This window comes from Acanthopagrus latus, chromosome 14 (genome assembly GCF_904848185.1).
Source record: "Acanthopagrus latus isolate v.2019 chromosome 14, fAcaLat1.1, whole genome shotgun sequence".
In the NCBI taxonomy this organism is placed as follows: domain Eukaryota; kingdom Metazoa; phylum Chordata; class Actinopteri; order Spariformes; family Sparidae; genus Acanthopagrus; species Acanthopagrus latus.
In genome coordinates this window covers 20,897,154-20,915,470 of record NC_051052.1, presented here as the reverse complement: position 1 = coordinate 20,915,470, position 18,317 = coordinate 20,897,154, and the positions used below count along the sequence as shown (strand labels likewise).

Below are 18,317 nucleotides of genomic sequence, written 5' to 3'. Positions count from 1 at the left end.
TTATTAAACAGGCTGTAAATCATCTGGAGTGTTTAGACTCACACACACTCTGAGCTTACATCTGCTTTTTGACTTTCTTCCTCTTATTCAGTCAGTTTTGACTTCTCCACTGGAAGAAAGTTAAAGTAGAGGAGAATAAAACCGATGAGACGAGTTAGCTAGTAGATTAGCTGATTGTTTAGCCAGTAAATGAGCTCATACATTAGTCAGTCAGTAAGTTAAAATCAAGTTAAGTCAGTTAGCTGGTATATTCAGCAGCCTGTTAGTAGAACATACGCTAAGCTAAGCTAAGTCAGCTGTGTTTGTCAGTTGGTTAGTTATTTGGTTTACAAGTAAGTTAGCTATTAAGATAAGCTAGCTGGTCCATAGTCAGCTACCCATGAGGGCTAAAAGAATTGTTTAGTTGTAAGTTAGCCATTAGGGTTAGTTAGCTGGTCAGTGGCATGTTAGCATGTAGGTTATTCAGTTGGTTAGCTGTTTAGTTAGCAAGAACTGGCTGTTAGCTTATTGGTCAGTAAGTTGAATAGTTAGCAAGTAAGTTAGCCATAGCAATCAGTCAATTGATCAACAGTAAGTTGGCCATGAATACTAATATGTCATTTAGTTAATTTAATAGTTGTTCAATAGCAGGTTAGCCAGTAGGTTGTTTAGTCAGTTGGTCAGCCATTTTGTATTGATGTTTATTAGTGTATGTTGATGATTATATTAACCAGCTGGTTAGTGCTTCAGTTTACATTACATTTCATACATTAGCCAGTGTGTTAGTCAGCTAGTTAGCCAATTAGTTTGACATTGTTAGCACTGGATGGTGGTCAGTTCACCGCTCACTGGTCTTTAGTTAGTAGGAAAAGAGAAAGTTATAAGCTAGTTAGCATTAGTTAGTTAGCTGGTTGTGATGGTCAGTTAACTGAACTATATGAAACATGATGACGCTGTGAGGTCAAACACACCTAAACATCAGAATTAACTGAACCTACAGAAAGACTTCTTGTTAATATTGTTGTTGTTGTTGTTGTTGTTGGGGTGTGTGTGTGTGTGTGTGTGTGTGTGTGTGTGTGTGTGTGTGTGTGTGTGTGTGTGTGTGCAGACTGTTGCTAGGAGCTGTCACTGCATTCGGCATTAAGTTTAACCGTGTCCCTGACTGCCTGTAATGGCTCCTTAATAACATGCAAAACTTTCTGTTTGTCTGTGTGTGTGTGTGCGTGTGTGTGTGTGTGTGTGTGTGTGTGTGTGTGTGTGTGTGTGTGTGTGTGTGATGGCATTCAGCGCGGCAGCATTGAAGTCTGCTGTCATTTCTTTTGTCCAATCGGCTTGAAGCTAATTTGCATGAAATTACCAAAAGAAAAAAAAACCTTCTTGAGAGGCCCCGGGGCCCCTTCTAAAGACACACACACACACACACACACACACACACACACACACACACACACACTCTTTGTCTGCTTCATTAGTCCATCAGTCTCTCTTTCTCCATAGGCATCTCAACAACAATAGGATCGTTTCCATGGGAACGGACTGCTTCCACGGCCTCCACAGTTTGGAGACGCTGTAAGTTTCTCTGTGTGTGTGTGTGTGTGTGTGTGTGTGTGCGTGCGTGTGTGTGTGTGTGTGCGTGTGTGTGTGTGTGTGTGTGTCGGGGAGGAGCTGGAGGAGTCAGGGTTGAGCCGGGGTCAGGGTGAAGGGTGAGGAGATGAGACAGAGTTTAATTTATACGTCTGTGAAGAACTCTTAACACGATTTCTTGGCCGGCAGATTTAGTGAAACCTTGTGTGTGTTTTTTTTTTGTCTCGCTGATTGTCAGATTACACAGAGGCGGGTTCTTGTTCTGGTTCTGGTTCTGGATGAGTTTAGCTTAGCGCGAGAGCTAACAAGTCAGTCACAGATCCGTCCTCACACTACGAGTGAGCAGCAAACCTACAAACTATTCTTTCAGTCACAGTTTTATATAATATTTATTTATATTTTCCTCTTTATGACGCTACAAACATCTGGTTTACACACACATGCTCACACAAGCACAGTTTTAATTTACAAAACTGGCTTAATTGTTCCAAAATGTGGATTCACTTCATCAGATTCACTCCAGCGAGTGTTGAATTCAAAGTGCAGAGTTTATATTTACTCAGAGTAACATTCAGATTGATTCTTCAGATTCTTTAGGTAAATTAATGTTAAATTAATATGAGGAGCATCAAAACTATCATTATAACTTTCCCCAGTGAACAACTTCTGCAAGTTTCATATCTTTGAGCTTTTTGTTGTTTATTTATCTTCTCCAGTATTCTGCGCCTGGTGTTCAGATATATTGATTCTCCCAATGATGTCAGATCATCGTGTTTAATCATTAAATGTAGGAAACCCTCTGGATGAAGGTTTAAAGGGACTGAAACATTAGATGTTGCTGAGTTTTCAGAGAGAGTCTTAATCCTGTCAGCACAGTGGAGCAGTGCATGTTGTGAACTGAGATCTAAAAGTGTTTTTCTGATTGAGACTAACGACTTTAAAGGAATCAGTAAGAGCTTCAGAAGAATCAGGTGTGAGCGGATCAGAACACCTGAAACATCTGCTCACTCTGAGTCGTGTTTCACGTCTCGGAGCTGTTTGTTGGAGGCAGCGACACACGAGCAGCACAACACAAAGTCAACACAACGTCACAAGTTTCTCCGACTCGTTCAGTGGACGAATCTACGTAAGGATCCGTATTCTTACGTAGATCCGTCCACAGTGAGCTCGTGACTTCAGCCAGCATTTCTGGATATTAAGAAAGAGTTGAGGTCAGATTAACCTGTGTGTGTTTATGTTGTTGTGTGTGTGTGTGTGAGAGTGTGTGTATAATATGAGGAATGTGTGTGTGTGTGTGTGTGTGTAGAAATGTTTCTGTTTTCTCAGTCAACCAGAGAGGCAGGTTTAAACACACAAACACACACTGCCTTCATTTGGAAATACTTCTGGATGTGTGTGTGTGTGTGTGTGTGTGTGTGTGTGTGTGTGTGTGTGTGTGTGGCTCTGTGTGTGGCCCTGGCTGTATGCTAATCATAATTACTATTCATGCACACACACACACCCACAGGCAGCGTGTGTGTGTGTGTGTGTGTGTGTGTGTGTGTACCTGTACGGTCAGCAGTAATAAACCACAGCGGAGCCTCATGTTCATCTGAAACTACAAACACAAACAGAGAGACGAAGAAAACGGAAATGAAAACAGAAAAAAAAGATAAATTAAAACAACAAGCTCGTCTCGCTCTTAAAGGAAAACACACTCGAGAGCGTCAGCGTCTCGTTTCCCTCCTCCAGAACCACCTCGGCTTCACCTAGGCCCCGGCCCCGCTGCCCAAATTAGGATTTTCTGGTTCCAGTAAGTGACGAAAATGGTGGTTAGCAGAAAAACCCGAAATCCAGCTCTTAAAACATCCCTTTGAAAACCTCTGAAGCACCACAGACACTGTGTGACTGTCTGTGGTTCTCATGAAACCCCCCGAATAACCTCCAGGAATGAAGTGGGAGCAGCCGAGACACCTGTCAGTCAGGACAAACACATTCCTCAACAGCAGTAAAGGAACGATTCAACTTATTTGGAGCTGAGTTTGTCGACTCTGGTCCACCAGCAAACCACCAAATAACTCCAGTCGCTGACACACCTGATGACCCGAGGTCAGGGTAGTGATGTCATCGACTCACTGATGTAAACATCTTCAATGTTTGTTTCACAGACCAGTCAGATAAAGTTCATCACCATGCTCGTATAATTCACCTCAAAATGATGAACACACTCATCCTGTCCTCCTCCTGAGGATATAAAGTCCTCCTCCCCTCCTGATGATATAAAGTCCTCCTCTCCTCCTCCTGATGATATAAAGTCCTCCTCTCCTCCTCCTGAGGATATAAAGTCCTCCTCTCCTCCTCCTGATGATATAAAGTCCTCCTCTCCTCCTCCTGATGATATAAAGTCCTCCTCTCCTCCTCCTGATGATATAAAGTCCTCCTCTCCTCCTCCTCCTGATGATATAAAGTCCTCCTCTCCTCCTCCTGATGATATAAAGTCCTCCTCTCCTCCTCCTGATGATATAAAGTCCTCCTCTCCTCCTCCTGATGATATAAAGTCCTCCTCTCCTCCTCCTGAGGATATAAAGTCCTCCTCTCCTCCTCCTGATGATATAAAGTCCTCCTCTCCTCCTCCTGAGGATATAAAGTCCTCCTCTCCTCCTCCTGATGATATAAAGTCCTCCTCTCCTCCTCCTGAGGATATAAAGTCCTCCTCTCCTCCTCCTGATGATATAAAGTCCTCCTCTCCTCCTCCTGATGATATAAAGTCCTCCTCTCCTCCTCCTGATGATGTAAAGTCCTCCTCTCCTCCTCCTGATGATATAAAGTCCTCCTCTCCTCCTCCTGAGGATATAAAGTCCTCCTCTCCTCCTCCTGAGGATATAAAGTCCTCCTCTCCTCAGTATAGATATGATTTTCCCAGTACAGAACAAACATTAGCTTTGTATTAGCAGTCTAAAGCTAAAACACACACCACAACATCCAGAACGCTCCACAAACCCAATGACAGCTCGAACACTTCCAGCAGTCACCTGACATTATCTCTGGGAGAAACTCACAGGACCGGTCCAGCAGGACGCCTGATGTTCTCCCACCCACCAACACGACCTACTGAACCCAATCAGCACCGCACAATTTACAGCGTGACATGACCGTAACTAAGAAACGTCTGGAAACTCTCCCATGATCCTCCCTGAACCGGCTGAATCAGAAGAATCCTCTCATCCAATCACGGCCTTCCAAACGCCATCAATAAGAGTTTGGCAGAACGCTATTGTTGCTACAAATCACACACACACACACACACACACACACACAGTCAGCACCACACTGAAGCAATTTCAATTTAATGGTACTTTCACAATGTGGCAGCTTCATTCCACACAGCGCACAGTGTGTGTGTGTGTGTGTGTGTGTGTGTGTGTGTGTGTGTGTGTGTGTGTGTGTGTGTGTGTTGTAGCCACCTGCATCCCAGAGATGGATGAGAGGACCTGATTGAAGCCATGTGTCGACTCGGGGAGAATGCTCTAGTCTCTGCTGGCGATGAAAGAAACGAGCGAGGTCACAACAGTTAAATGTTTCTTTAATAAACTGAAAAGACGGAAAAAAGATTAAGCTAAACATCAGGTTTGAAACACAAACATTTACATGAAAAGATTTTCCCGGTCCGAAGCTGACGTTCCCACAGAGCTGCAGAGCTGGCACTTCATTTCAGAGCCAACTTCAAGCTGTCGTTCCAAATATAAAGCTGAGCTACCAGTCTGGGAGTGATGTTCCCAGGATAGAGCGGACGTTACATGTAAAGATCTAGAACTCCTGATCTAGGTGTGATAATTCCCAGGACAGAGTTCATAGCAGTCCAGATCTAAAAAGCTCCCAGCATGGAGTCAGTCTAAAGCTCACCAGTCCCAGTACACGCTTAGTGCTTCCCTTCTAGAGCTGACGCCCAGTACACTTGGTGTTCCCATCTTCTGAGAGATGGTAGAGTTGTTATTTCTATTCTAGGATGGATGAAATCCATCACAGCGTGAGTGTTCCTACTGTAGGATGGACAGAATGCAGTGTAGAGTTGTTATTCACATTCTAGGACAAACAAAATGTCATATAAAGTTCAACTCAGGAATTCAGTATAGATTGGGTATTCCCATTCCAGGAAGGATGCAATCAAGAGGAGTGTTGGTATTCCCACTCTAGAACTGACGTTCCCTGTATGCATCTAATATTCCCGCTCATCAGATGACTGCAGTTGGCAGCTGACTGTGTCTGGAGCGGATCTTGTATCCCGTCTCATGGTCTCATTCCAACAGGACGGGTGTTCCCACTCTAGCACCGAGTTAATCAAGTGTAGAGTTTGTATTCCCAGTCTAGATATGATTATTCCCAGTAAACTGTGTGTGTGTGTGTGTGTGTGTGTGTGTGTGTGTGTGTGTGTGTGTTGTTTCTAACCTCTCGTCCACCCCTCAGGGATTTGAACTACAACAGTCTGGTGGAGTTTCCGACGGCCGTCCGTTCGCTCGGCCACCTCAAAGAACTGTGAGTCTGATGTGATTCTCTGTCGGGATGTTTGACTTTCCTGCCTCCTGTTAAAAGTTCTGGTCCCGGTCGGTTTGTAGACGTGTTGTTTTAGAACTTCTACTTAAATAAAGGATGTGAGCACTTCTTCCACCGTCCTCTGTTTACCAACAACAAAAAACTCATTTTCACTCTGTTTCCTGTTTAGTGGTTTCCATAGTAACAACATCCAGTCGATCCCGGAGCACGCCTTCACCGGGAACCCCTCCCTCATCACCATGTAGGTACTGACTCATCTCCCGGATGACCCAACTCAAGGTCCACTTACTGCCTTTTAAAGGTGGATTTCAACTGATGATTACAGCCACTGAGCTCATCTGTCAGCAGAGGAAAGACTTGAGTTAAGATGGTTTCCAAAGACAAGAATGAACCTTAAAGCTTCTGTTTTTATTTTACTATTTGTTATATTTCCTTGAGTTTCTTATACATCTTGTTTTATAGATTATTTTGGGCTGTTTAGATTTATTGGACGGTTTTACAGAGTTGAGAGACGGAGGCTTGATACGTTCTTATTGGTGAAAGATGTAAACTTTCCTCTCCTTCATGTCTGATGAATCATATTTCATTTAATTAAAAAATGAATTCAAATGTCACGTTTCTGCAAAGTAAACTTTAAAAATCAGACAAGGAACGACAGCTGTAGTCTTCAGATTGTTGCCTCGTGATGATGATGATGATGATGATGATGATGAAGCTGTTTGTGTTTCATAGATTTTTCTACGACAACCCGATCCAGTCCGTCGGACGATCTGCCTTCCAGAACCTACCAGAGCTGCGAACACTGTGAGAAACACACACACACACTCAACACACTCGTTTTATGTTCATCCACAGACTGAAACCAGAAGTCCGTCCGACTCTGCTGACTCAGTAATTAGCCGCCGCCTCATTAAATCAAACGCTGATTACACAAAGAATGTAAACGCCTCCTCGACACGACGCTGCGTCTGTCAGCGAGACGCGAACACAAACTCTCTCTGTGTGTTTTCAGCTCTCTGAACGGAGCCACAGATCTCACCGAGTTTCCAGATCTGACAGGAACCAAGAGCCTGGAGAGCCTGTAAGACACACACACACACACACACACACACACACACACACACACACACACACACACACACACACAGAGGAATGCCTTGTGTGCGAGTGTGTTTGCTGTTGTAGTCGACACCAGTGTGTGCCGTTGTTAATCCGCTGCAGTTTTTGTTCCATATGACGGACTGTGACTTTATTTTTCTGCAGCTCGGCCTGAAATTAAAACCCGCTCCGTCCTCGTTGTTGTGACCCGGTTCTGCCCGTCATAATAAACACCTTCACCGTGTTTATTTTCTCGTAGTTTTTCCATTTAAGCTCATTTATGGAAGCTCCGTGTGTTTAGCCGTCACCTCACACTGAACCAGTAGGTGAAAATCAAAACTAAACAAACTGTCAGACATTCTTCTTCTCTGTTCGCCTCCACGTCCGTCACGACTGGAAACATGAAGTCCAGGAGAAACTTGGAGAGTTTGTTGCACCGCTAGCTTCAAGTTAGCCTTCAGAAAACAGTTTAGGAGAGTTTAATATTATTAAATGCACCTAAAGTCATCATAATGTTCTTAAAATCACCTGAACACACCAGGGTTACCTGAACACATCACAGTACGGTGCAATACTGCAGTTTTGATGCAGTTGAACGCACCGTGTAACTGTTTAAGTGTTCCCAAACAGTCACCTGAACACATCATCATACATTATAATCTGCACTTGGAAGGCACCTGAACGCACCATTGTTCAACTGAGAACATCATAATACAACTTTAATGCTCCTGAACACAACACAAAGCTTCTGAAATGCTCCTGAATGCAACGTACTTTGAATTACATTAATTCATTCATAGATAGATTCATATAATATCAATTTCATTCTTCCTGAACACTCTACATTGCACTTGAACACACCGTAGTTCAACCTAGTACAATAGTGAAACACCTGAACACACCATAATGCTGTTTAAATGTACCTAAACACACCATAGTACCATATATTACACCTCTAATTCACATCAACACACTATAATTCACCTTAACACTATTGAGCGTTCCTGAATGCACCATAGTACAAATTAACAGACTTTCGACACACTTCAACACACAATTATGTTTTCCAAATGCACCCAAACACACAGTAGTACAACCTTAGTGCAACTGAACACTGTGATTCCTTTTAACTGTCCCTGAATGCAACATAGTACTATGGATTACAGCTTTGGTGCACCTGAACACATCATAATTGATCTAAAAGTATCATGATATGTACCACAGTGAATGATGAACACATCTGACACGTCTGTTTTCTGTGTGTGTGTGTGTGTGTGTGTGTGTGTGTGTGTGTGTAGGACTATCACAGGAGCTCGGATCACCTCTCTGCCCGGTTCAGTGTGTGAACAGCTTCAAAACCTTCAGCTGCTGTGAGTCCAAATATAAACCTGAGGAGCGAACGATGCTGACGGAGACGATAATGACCAATTAGATTAGGCTGACCTGATGATGTCACAGCTTCACCATAGTTGTTAGGATCGATCCTGAAGGGAACACGAACGTCTGAACAGAATGTGGTGACAGTCCATGTGGTGGGAGTTGATTTAAGAGTTGAACGTCTAGTGATGATAAACTTATAATAAACTTATAAACTTATAATATATTTTGCTGTGAGCTCCTGTTGACGAGCTGCACTGTGATGCGTTCAGTGTCTTTTGGATGTTTGAGCCGCGGTGACGTCTGACGCTCTCTCTCTGCAGTGATCTCTCCTATAATCACATCCGGACTCTTCCCAGTTTCTCCGGCTGTGAGAGCGTTCAGAAGATGTGAGTGTTATTATATAAAAATGTTATTTATTTAAATGTTTATGTTATTTAAAATGTTTTTTGTTTTTTTTATTATTCAGACCTTTGAAAAGCCTCGAACACACAGATATCTAATCGGCCTCACTGTCACTGTATGCTTAAGGGTTACCATAGCAACCAGTAAAGTACAGCCAGCTGTGAATTATGGGAATAATTATCACTGTTGTGGTCCATGTTCAACCAATCAGATCCCTCCAACAGTGAACTGTGTGCTGCAAAACAGATTGATAAACGTGATGTAATGGAAACATTCAGAGCGTGTGTGTGTGTGTGTGTGTGTGTGTGTGTGCGTATGTGTGTGTGTGTGTGTGTGTGTGTGTGTGTGTGTGTGTTGCAGTGATCTGCACCATAACGAGATTGAGGAACTGGAGGAGAACACCTTCCACGGTCTGATGTCACTGCGCTCTCTGTAAGAACACACACACACACACACACACACACACACACACACACACACACAGATGCAAGTGGTCTGAGTGTTGATTGGTCGACAGGTGTGATGACAGATTTTGGACCAGCGCCAAGAAACAAGTACTGCGACTGACACGACTGAATTATTATATTACTGGATTATAATTCTTGATTAATGTTGTTGTAAACTGGTCGTTTTTACGACTTTAGATTCTGTAATCTGTTACAATCCAACATGATTTATCAGGTTTTTTTTTGCTTATTAGCAACATCAAACAAATAAATGTCAGAAATATAAAATAAAGCACAAACGACACATTTGGTTTGGATTATCACTTCAGTTATAATCTGAGAGGTTATAATAAAAGTTAATCAGCTGTAACGTTTGTTCCTCTCTCTGTCTCACGTCTGTGAACTTTATGACTCGTTTTATTATCGTCTTAAAGAAATAAGAGTATTATCACACACACACACACACTAACACACACACACACACACTAACACACACACACACTCTGGGATTAGAAACAAAGCCTGGCTGTGAGGTGAGAACCCGTGATGTTTGGGTTTTAATCCCAGCTAACATGCGTCCACCTCACGTCGGCACTCAGAGGTCACTGACAGATTAAATGAACTCTGAATGCACACAGAAGGTTGCTGGTTCGACGCCCCTCACTGCCCCCCTGTGTGTGTGTCTCTGCAGTGACTTATCGTGGAACCGGTTGTCGTCAGTGAGGTCGAACTCTTTCTCTGCTCTGCCCGCTCTGACCAAACTGTGAGTAACCATGACAACCTCATCATCGCCTCGTCACGTGACAACACGATTGGTTCCAGTGTTTGTGGGAAATATTTACCGTGGCCCTGAAGGTCAAAACACAAAGCACAACATCGCTCTGAACACAAAAATACAGTTTTGTGAAATGTCGTTGTGTTTTGACCCTCCAGGCCACCGTACTGTGGGACATGTTGGTGTTTCATGTACTTAGTTACTTTTTGGCACTGTTCAGCTTTGTGATATAGTTTTGGAAAGTCATGGAAACATCCTTGAAACAACCTGGAATCCCCTGATCCTCTCTCTCGCTCTGCAGTGACCTCTCGTCCAATCAGCTGTCGTCTCTGCCTCTGATTGGCCTGCAGAGTTTAACTCACCTGCGACTGGCTGGAAACGCAGAGCTGATGGAGTTGATACCCCGAGAGGACCTGCCCAGAGTCAGGTGAGCACACACACACACACACACACACACACACACACACACACACACACACACACACACACACATAAAGGGACATTCCAGTGAAGAGCAGGTGTAGTAAAGTGGATTCATCTCAGCGTGTTTGGACTGAAACACTGATGATGTTAAAGGAGGTTTGTGTTTGTTGGTGTTCAGGGTGATGGAGCTTCCCTACGCCTTCCAGTGCTGCGCCTTCGTCTCCTGTGAGAGGAGAGGAGGAGGAGGAGGAGGAGGAGGAGGAGGAGCTTCATCCTGGGAGAGAGAGGAGGCAGCAGACTCTACAGGGAGGGAAAACTCCGTCCTCTCCAGTCAAGGTGACACGAACACAAACCCTCAGACGTGAACGCTGCTGTCACACTGATGAATATTATGCTTTGAGTTGATATTTCAAAATAAAAGTCTCTGACGTCCTGTCTGTGTGTCTGCAGTCGATCAGGACTGGGAGGATTTTCTGCTGGAGTTTGAAGATGAACCCAAACTTCAACACTCGGTCCACTGCAGCCCGGCGCCAGGTGACACTCACGAGTTAACAGCGATGGTTAAACACAGCTGACAGGTGACGGCGTGTTGATTAAACCCGATTCTGTCCTCCTCCAGGTCCGTTCCGCCCGTGCCTCCACCTGCTCGGCAGCTGGTTGATCCGTGGAGGGGTGTGGCTCATCGCAGCGCTCTCATTGGTCAGCAACAGCCTGGTCGTCCTGTCGGTTTTCTTTTCTTCAGCCTCCTCCGTGACGCCACCCAAGCTGCTGATTGGTCTGCTGGCTCTGGTGAACGGCCTGATGGGAGTGTGGAGTGGCTGGTTGGCGGCGGTGGATGCGTGGACATATGGAAGCTTCTGGAGGTAAAAACACAGACTGAACTTCTGTTTCCGGTGAATAAAAGTAACGTCTGAAAACATCAATTGTTCAAGACTTTCAGAATAAAAGTCACTCAGCTGTTGGGTAAACCAGTTGTTGGACTTCATCACTTCCTGTTGCAGGTACGGGGCGAGGTGGGAGAGCAGCTTCCTGTGTCGACTCAGCGGCTTCCTGTGTGTATTTGCGTCGCAGACCAGCCTCTTCCTGCTCACCGTCGCAGCTCTGGAGCGATGCCTCGCCGCCGCCACACGCCGCCACAAAGCTGACGGACACAACGGTGTGAAAATATCTGAACACACACACAGACAGAAAAGTATTCCGGGTCATGACTTCATGACCTCCTCTTCGCTCTCCTCTCTCTCCAGGTCGCCCCTCGTCGCCGCTGTCCGTCCATCTCGCCGTTTGTCTGTGTTTCCTGCTGGGCCTCGCCGTCACGCTGCCCCCCCTGGTGGCCGGACACAGCAGCACCTCCCTCTGTCTGCCGCTGCCTTCCTCCTCCTCCTCCTCCTCCTCCTCCTCGCTGGCCTTCACGGTCTCCCTCGTGCTCCTCGACTCGCTGTGTTTCCTCCTGATGACGGTCGCCTACACTCGCCTCTACTGTCGCGCCAACAAAGCTCCTCCTGCCGCTGAAGAGGAGGTGGCGTTGACTCGACATGTCGCCTGGCTGCTCTTCTCTGACTGCCTCCTCTACCTCCCCGTCGCCTTCCTCTCCTTCTCCTCCCTGCTGCGTCTCCCCGCCGCCGGCCCAGAGGCAGCGAAGGGGGTTCTGCTGCTGGTGGCGCCGCTGCCGGCCTGCGTCAACCCGCTGCTCTACATCCTCTTCAACCCGCTCGCACGGCAAGAGCTCGCTGCGCTCGCCAAACGCACCTGCGGGGCCGCGGGGGTGACCAGACTCGGCAGAGGAGGAGGAGGAGAAGGAGGAGGAGGAAGGTCGAAGCTGAACATGATGGATTCAACGTACGATGAGGACGCAGAGAAACAGTCGTGTGACTCGACGCAGGCGCTGGTGGCCGTCGGAGCCACGAAGGAGGAAGAGGAGGAGACAAGAGGAGGAGGAAGGAGTGAGAGGCGACACTCAGTGGCGTTTGTTGTTCCTCATCATTAGACTGACACACACACACACACACACACACACACACACACACAGTCTGTGTTCTCACCTGCCAAAAGTCAGATGAGTTGAACTGATTGGTCAGATTCAGTCAGGGGTCTTTAAGAGTTTATTTTGCTTTTATTGTGAAGGGGAGGAGACAGGAAACAGTCATCCAGTGGTTTCAGGATTAAAAGAACACAGTGGTCTCTCGCTCAGCCGCCATCTTGTCAAAACAAATTCAAGTGGTGTGACGCTTACAAATGTTGAAACAGATGTTGGCAGCCATCTTCTTTACACCAGATCCCAACACGTCACAGCTCCAGATGTCTGGGACTCGACGCTCAGCAGCCACAAAGAATCTAGTCGTTTAACTCTTACAAATGTTGAAACACCATCTTTATCGATCGTCCCTTTAAAGTTTCACTCTTACACATACTGAAACAACAAACAAACTGGAGATATTTATATATTTTAAGACCACGTGACTCTTATTGTAGCGCCACCCTCAGGACAAACTTCACATCTCCAGCTGATGATTTTATTTAGGAGGCGCTGACAGAACTTTTGGCAGGTGAGTCATGGACCTTTAGACCTCACACACACACACACACACACACACACACACACACACACTGCAGTGCAGACTGATGGGATGTTGTGGTAGCAGATGTAGCAGAGGACGGTGAAGGTGTTCACCATGTACAGTTCACACCGCCGGTTTGAGTCCAACTCTCTCTTTGTTTGTCTTTGTGACTCTACCAGCTTTTGTTTTTATTATTTCTTCTGATTGGTCGATCCAAGACTTCATGCTGGAGGACACACACACACACACACACACACACACACACACACACACACACACACACACACACACACAGAGGCTTTGTGAGCAGTCAGCAGCTTTTATTTTGAAATACGACACGATTTACAGCATCGTATTACCAACCATACAACCAAATGTTCCACCAAACGCTGCTGAGCATTGTGTGTGTGTGTGTGTGTGTGTGTGTGTGTGTGTGTGTGTGTGTGTGTGTCCACAGCGAATATGTTTTTGCGAGTGTGTGTGAAATCTGCAGCGTCTGTGTGAGTTTTGTCACAGAGTTGATCCCAGAAACTGAGAACAGGAATCGGAGGACAAACAGGAGCAGCTCGTGTTCTCGCTGCTGAACGACGTCCAGAAGCTCGTCGTCTTTATCTGTGATATCGATAAAGTTTTCTCTTTCCCATGAAAACATCAAAACTCAACATTAATTGGAGGGTTTTCTGCTGAATACTTGTGTTTATCTCTCAAGAGTTTCTGAATTGTGCATCGCAGACGTCGACACAGGAAGTATTCAGACATCACAAGACTCCAGCGTGCTGATAAAATACCAGCCGCCAACTGAAAATACGTCTTTTATCTCAGTTTCATACATAAAACATAAAACGGTGCCTCTCAAAAACTGTAGATGAAACAAACGATGAGCTGAACTTCATGAAATTAAAACTTGTTTTCTGACCCAAAAATGAAGCAACAGAACACGAAAACATTTTCATGTTTTTCCAGCTGTTAAAGACTAAGTGTGTGTGTGTGTGTGTGTGTGTGTGTGTGTGTGTGTGTGTGTACAGTAAATGTGTACATATTGTTGTAAATACAAGCTACTGTGACAATCCTGTTTCTATTGTTAGCCTGTGAGAACTGTGTTTGACATCAGATCGAATCCAGATCCGGTTTTATTTACAGAACGTCTCCATGAGTTGGACGACGGATCCGTCTCAGACGTCCCGTGTTCAGAGGTCCAGAGTGCGGCGCCTTCACATTGTTGACGTCATGAAGCAGTTGGAAGTAATGAGTTTTTTCCAGTCACGCCTCCAGGAAGAGCGGCAGGTGTCGTGAGCGGTCAAACTGTAATTACAGCGACACGAGGTCCCTTTGCACTGTCAGCTAACATCGTGTCAGAAGTGTTAAAACAGTGTTTCTGTGAAAGTTAGCTGGGCGCTAAACAGGAAGTTAGCCAGCTGAAGTCGGCCGCACAACACAGATTATCTGGGTAATTTTACTCTTAAATATCCTGTTTGTTCTCTTGAGGTCAGACACATGAAACGACTCAGAGTGACGGCTGGTCTCAACACGCTCTCTGTGTTTTAGTTGTTTTTGTTGTTGTAAAAATGTAAAAGTTTGTCTCCTGCACGAGTCTGACGAGCATGAGAGCAAAAAAACAAAATCAAATAAAATCTTAGCTCAGGGTCGACTTACTGGTGCAGCTGTCAGCCACATCTCACAGCCCTCATCAGAGTCTGCAGCGACTGGTCCGTCTCCATGACGACTGAGCAAACCACAGCCAATGAGGAAGACGTGTGATGTCATAGAAAGCTCCGGAAAAAGTAGATTTTGAAATAAGATTTTTTTTTAATTTGGATAAAACATTTTGGTGAATTTGTGTTTGTACTTTTTTTTTTTTGTACCGTGCTGCATTTTGAATTCGTTATATATCGGTTGTCAGGGGGAGGGGCCTGTTTTTATGGCCCCGCCCACATCAGCAGCCATGGAAACATGAAATAAATGAAAGCATTGATTGTTTGAGTGTCCGCCGTGTGTGACAGTTTTTCGATCAGCACTTGAAAATCTCTACAAGTAAAAAACACAAGAAGCTCTTTTGAAGCTGTAACGACTCGTTTTCTCTCCGTGTTGTAAACTTTTGTAAAATATTTGAATGTTTTCTGTTATTTCAGCTTCCAGAGTTTGTGATGTAAATAAAACAACGACGTGGCTGTAACTGCTCCGAGGAGTGTGTGTGTGTGTGTGTGTGTGTGTGTGCTGTGACTCATTTGGACTAAAACAGTTTGAACATGATTGAGTACACAATGATCCACAGCAGCATCAACCGCTGAGAGGTCGGCGTTGTCGTGAAGTCATCGTTCCACATCAGCAGAGACGACGACGCGTCTCGAGGTTTGGATGACGAACACACAGATATTTTTAGGATCGTCGATGAGCGTCTGTGAGAGCTACGTTAGCTTCAGACGCACATGGGTCATTTTCTTATTTGAGGGTTTATGTTGTCAGATTTTATAAAAGAAGTGGAAGAAGAAGCTCATCCTCTCCTCCTGATGATGTAAAGTGTAGCTTTAGTTGCAGAATTCTACTAAACAGCTAAAGTAGCTGGAGACATTATTTAAAACAGCGAAACAAGGAAAAAAAAACACTAAAATGCCATTAAAACTTTGCAGAATTATCTATTGGTCATCCCTCTTAGCAGCATACTCATTTATGAACAGACAACTATCACTGGATTAATATGATACTCAAGAAACTCTTAAATCGTGATGTTTCTGAGGCAGGTTCTGCACACGTGAGGAGATTCTTTTTTGTTGATTTCAGTGCTGTGACAAGTATCAGAGCAGATATTGGGTTTAGTATTGAGAAGGTCACCTGTGCAGACGGTGATTAGAAACCAGGATCAGCTGTTGGAGAGTTCTGGTTCCGTCAGAGTTCTTGTTGTTTCTTGTTGCACAACAAACTTTAATGTTTCCTCCATCAGTGAGTTTAAAGTCGACACATCGCTGATCGTGACGCATGTTCGATGTTGAATCTCTGCTCCTGTAAGACGATCTGACAGAAGACACGATGAAGCCGAGGTGAGTCACGCCGGATTCAAACTGAGGCCGTCGCACAATTACCCAGAACAAATACTGAAGAACCAGAACTGTGAGTCACGGCTGATTTTATGTCAGTGTAAGTTCCTTCTGACAGACTTTCACATGAAGCAGGATGTTGAACGGTTCTGTAGGAAAACTGCAGCAAAACATTCTGTTCGGTCCAGAAACCTCAACGCCGTTAAAGATAATTAAAAGGAAAAGCAACACGTTTGTGCGGCTGGAACCATGAAATGTTTGGGGGTTTTTTTATATATAATATGTGAATGGATGATTAAAATGACGCTGGTTGGCACGGTGACGCTTGTTGTTGGTGTAATCTGGGCTCCGGGTCAGCGATAAGAACCACAGTCCAGATAAGAAAGACAATGGAGTGTGTGAGCGTGTGACGCCGACGAGATAAGACGAGGACGGGAGAGTTGTTGTGAAACAGAAATGATTTTCATGTTTCCGTCGCGGAGAGGTCAGAGGTCACAGCGCTCATCCAAACACAAAGAACAAACCATTCATATAAATCTCACCGCGTCCGCCTAAAATAACATTTTAAAGATCTCAGGAAGGTTTTTGTAACGGAGCGACTCTTTGAAGAAACTCATCTGGAAATCAACAAACAGCTCGTAAAGCTCTCTGTATAATTAGCACCAGATCGCAAAGTTCTGTCCAAGAGACGTAGCAAATTGTTTGCATTTTACGGGCTCGTAAAACGAAGCATTATTATTTCATTTCCTGACATTAAAAAAAATCTACAAGCTGTTTTAAAGACGTCTCGTGTGCCAGGAGTTAAATTAAAATCTGTTGTTTTATTCTGGTGAACCAACAGGAAGTAGAGGCGACATCAAGATGGACGAGCCGGTCGAAAATAAAACTCATTGTCATTGTTTTGATTTTTTAACCATTGTTTTCTCAAACCTTAAAGGAACAGTTCACCCAAATCGAAGTGGATGGGAAATCAGAAACCAAAAATATATATTATAACTCTGAAACTCCCTTAAAACTTTAGCAGAGTCAGCTGTTAGCACTTCCTGTTTGCAGTGTTCTCATGGATAGATATACAGACAACTGTCACTAGATTAATTTCATTCTGAATAAACCTTAAAACGTGATGTTTCTAAGGCAAGTTCTGCACGTTTTATTTTAAGATTTCTACACAGATTTATAAAGTCCTCCTCTCCTCCTCCTGAGGATATAAAGTTCTCCTCTCCTCCTCCTGATGATATAAAGTCCTCCTCTCCTCCTCCTGAGGATATAAAGTCCTCCTCTCCTCCTCCTGATGATATAAAGTCCTCCTCTCCTCCTCCTGAGGATATAAAGTCCTCCTCTCCTCCTCCTGATGATATAAAGTCCTCCTCTCCTCCTGATCTGAGGAGACAATCAATATTAAACCTATTAATCAGTCACCGGAGACGTCTTAACGTTGATTAGATACGTGTTCTTTTAGTGAAGTCGGATCTGAACAGGACTTTAACTTGTGATGGAGAATTTTATCCTCCACATATTAAATGTCCTGTAGCTCCACCTGCTGGACAAACAGGAGGATTCACTCACATTATTTATTATTTTTTTATTCATTATTTAATCGTATTTGACACTGTCGCTCAGTAAAACATAAAAATATAACCAATTCCACATCAGGTAATTATAGTTTGGTGACAGCTTCATTATAAATCGTGTCAGTAAAGATTAAAGGAAGTGAAGTCGACTCAGCGGCTCTGTAAAGCTCATCACTGCCCCCTGCTGGCCGGATGATGACACAGCATGTTCTGCAGATTCAAACAACATCATCAATCAGCAGCTCTGAAATCACTACAAGTCCACAAACTTTTCCAACGTGTCTTGTTCTAAACACCAGGTGTTAATCAGGTAACTTACTAACCTGGACACAGACATCAGCATCACAGACAAACACAAACAAACAGCTGTCAGTTCTTTGGAAAAGTGTGAATTACTTTATATTTATATTAATATATGAAACACAGTTCAGAATGAGAAGGGAGTCACTTTATATGTTATATAACTGTGGCTAAGCTAATGTTTCTGTTAGCATGATAATATATAATTAGACTGGAGAGTAAATATTATTATGATATTTTTG

At 44.2% G+C, this 18,317-nt stretch overlaps 1 protein-coding gene across 4 annotated transcripts in view; it reads left to right on the top strand.

Moving 5' to 3' along the window:
* The window catches only part of LOC119032473 (leucine-rich repeat-containing G-protein coupled receptor 5-like), a 30,033-nt gene extending 14,683 nt beyond the window's left edge, over positions 1-15,350 (top strand). For 2 of the 4 annotated variants that reach the window (XM_037121708.1, XM_037121710.1), the window contains 16 exons: positions 1,477-1,548; positions 6,007-6,075; positions 6,263-6,334; positions 6,826-6,897; positions 7,106-7,174; positions 8,490-8,561; positions 8,892-8,957; positions 9,334-9,405; positions 10,111-10,182; positions 10,496-10,621; positions 10,796-10,953; positions 11,068-11,151; positions 11,237-11,480; positions 11,619-11,773; positions 11,862-12,557; positions 14,313-15,350. In XM_037121708.1, the coding sequence (XP_036977603.1) occupies positions 1,477-1,548; positions 6,007-6,075; positions 6,263-6,334; positions 6,826-6,897; positions 7,106-7,174; positions 8,490-8,561; positions 8,892-8,957; positions 9,334-9,405; positions 10,111-10,182; positions 10,496-10,621; positions 10,796-10,953; positions 11,068-11,151; positions 11,237-11,480; positions 11,619-11,773; positions 11,862-12,557; positions 14,313-14,395 (2,182 nt within the window). In that variant the 3' untranslated portion in view covers positions 14,396-15,350. Of the gene's footprint in view, positions 1-1,476; positions 1,549-6,006; positions 6,076-6,262; positions 6,335-6,825; positions 6,898-7,105; positions 7,175-8,489; positions 8,562-8,891; positions 8,958-9,333; positions 9,406-10,110; positions 10,183-10,495; positions 10,622-10,795; positions 10,954-11,067; positions 11,152-11,236; positions 11,481-11,618; positions 11,774-11,861; positions 13,161-13,404 lie in introns of all 4 variants that reach the window. The other 2 variants (XR_005078914.1, XM_037121709.1) reach the window with 2 other exon arrangements.
* The last annotated feature ends 2,967 nt before the right edge of the window (positions 15,351-18,317 follow it).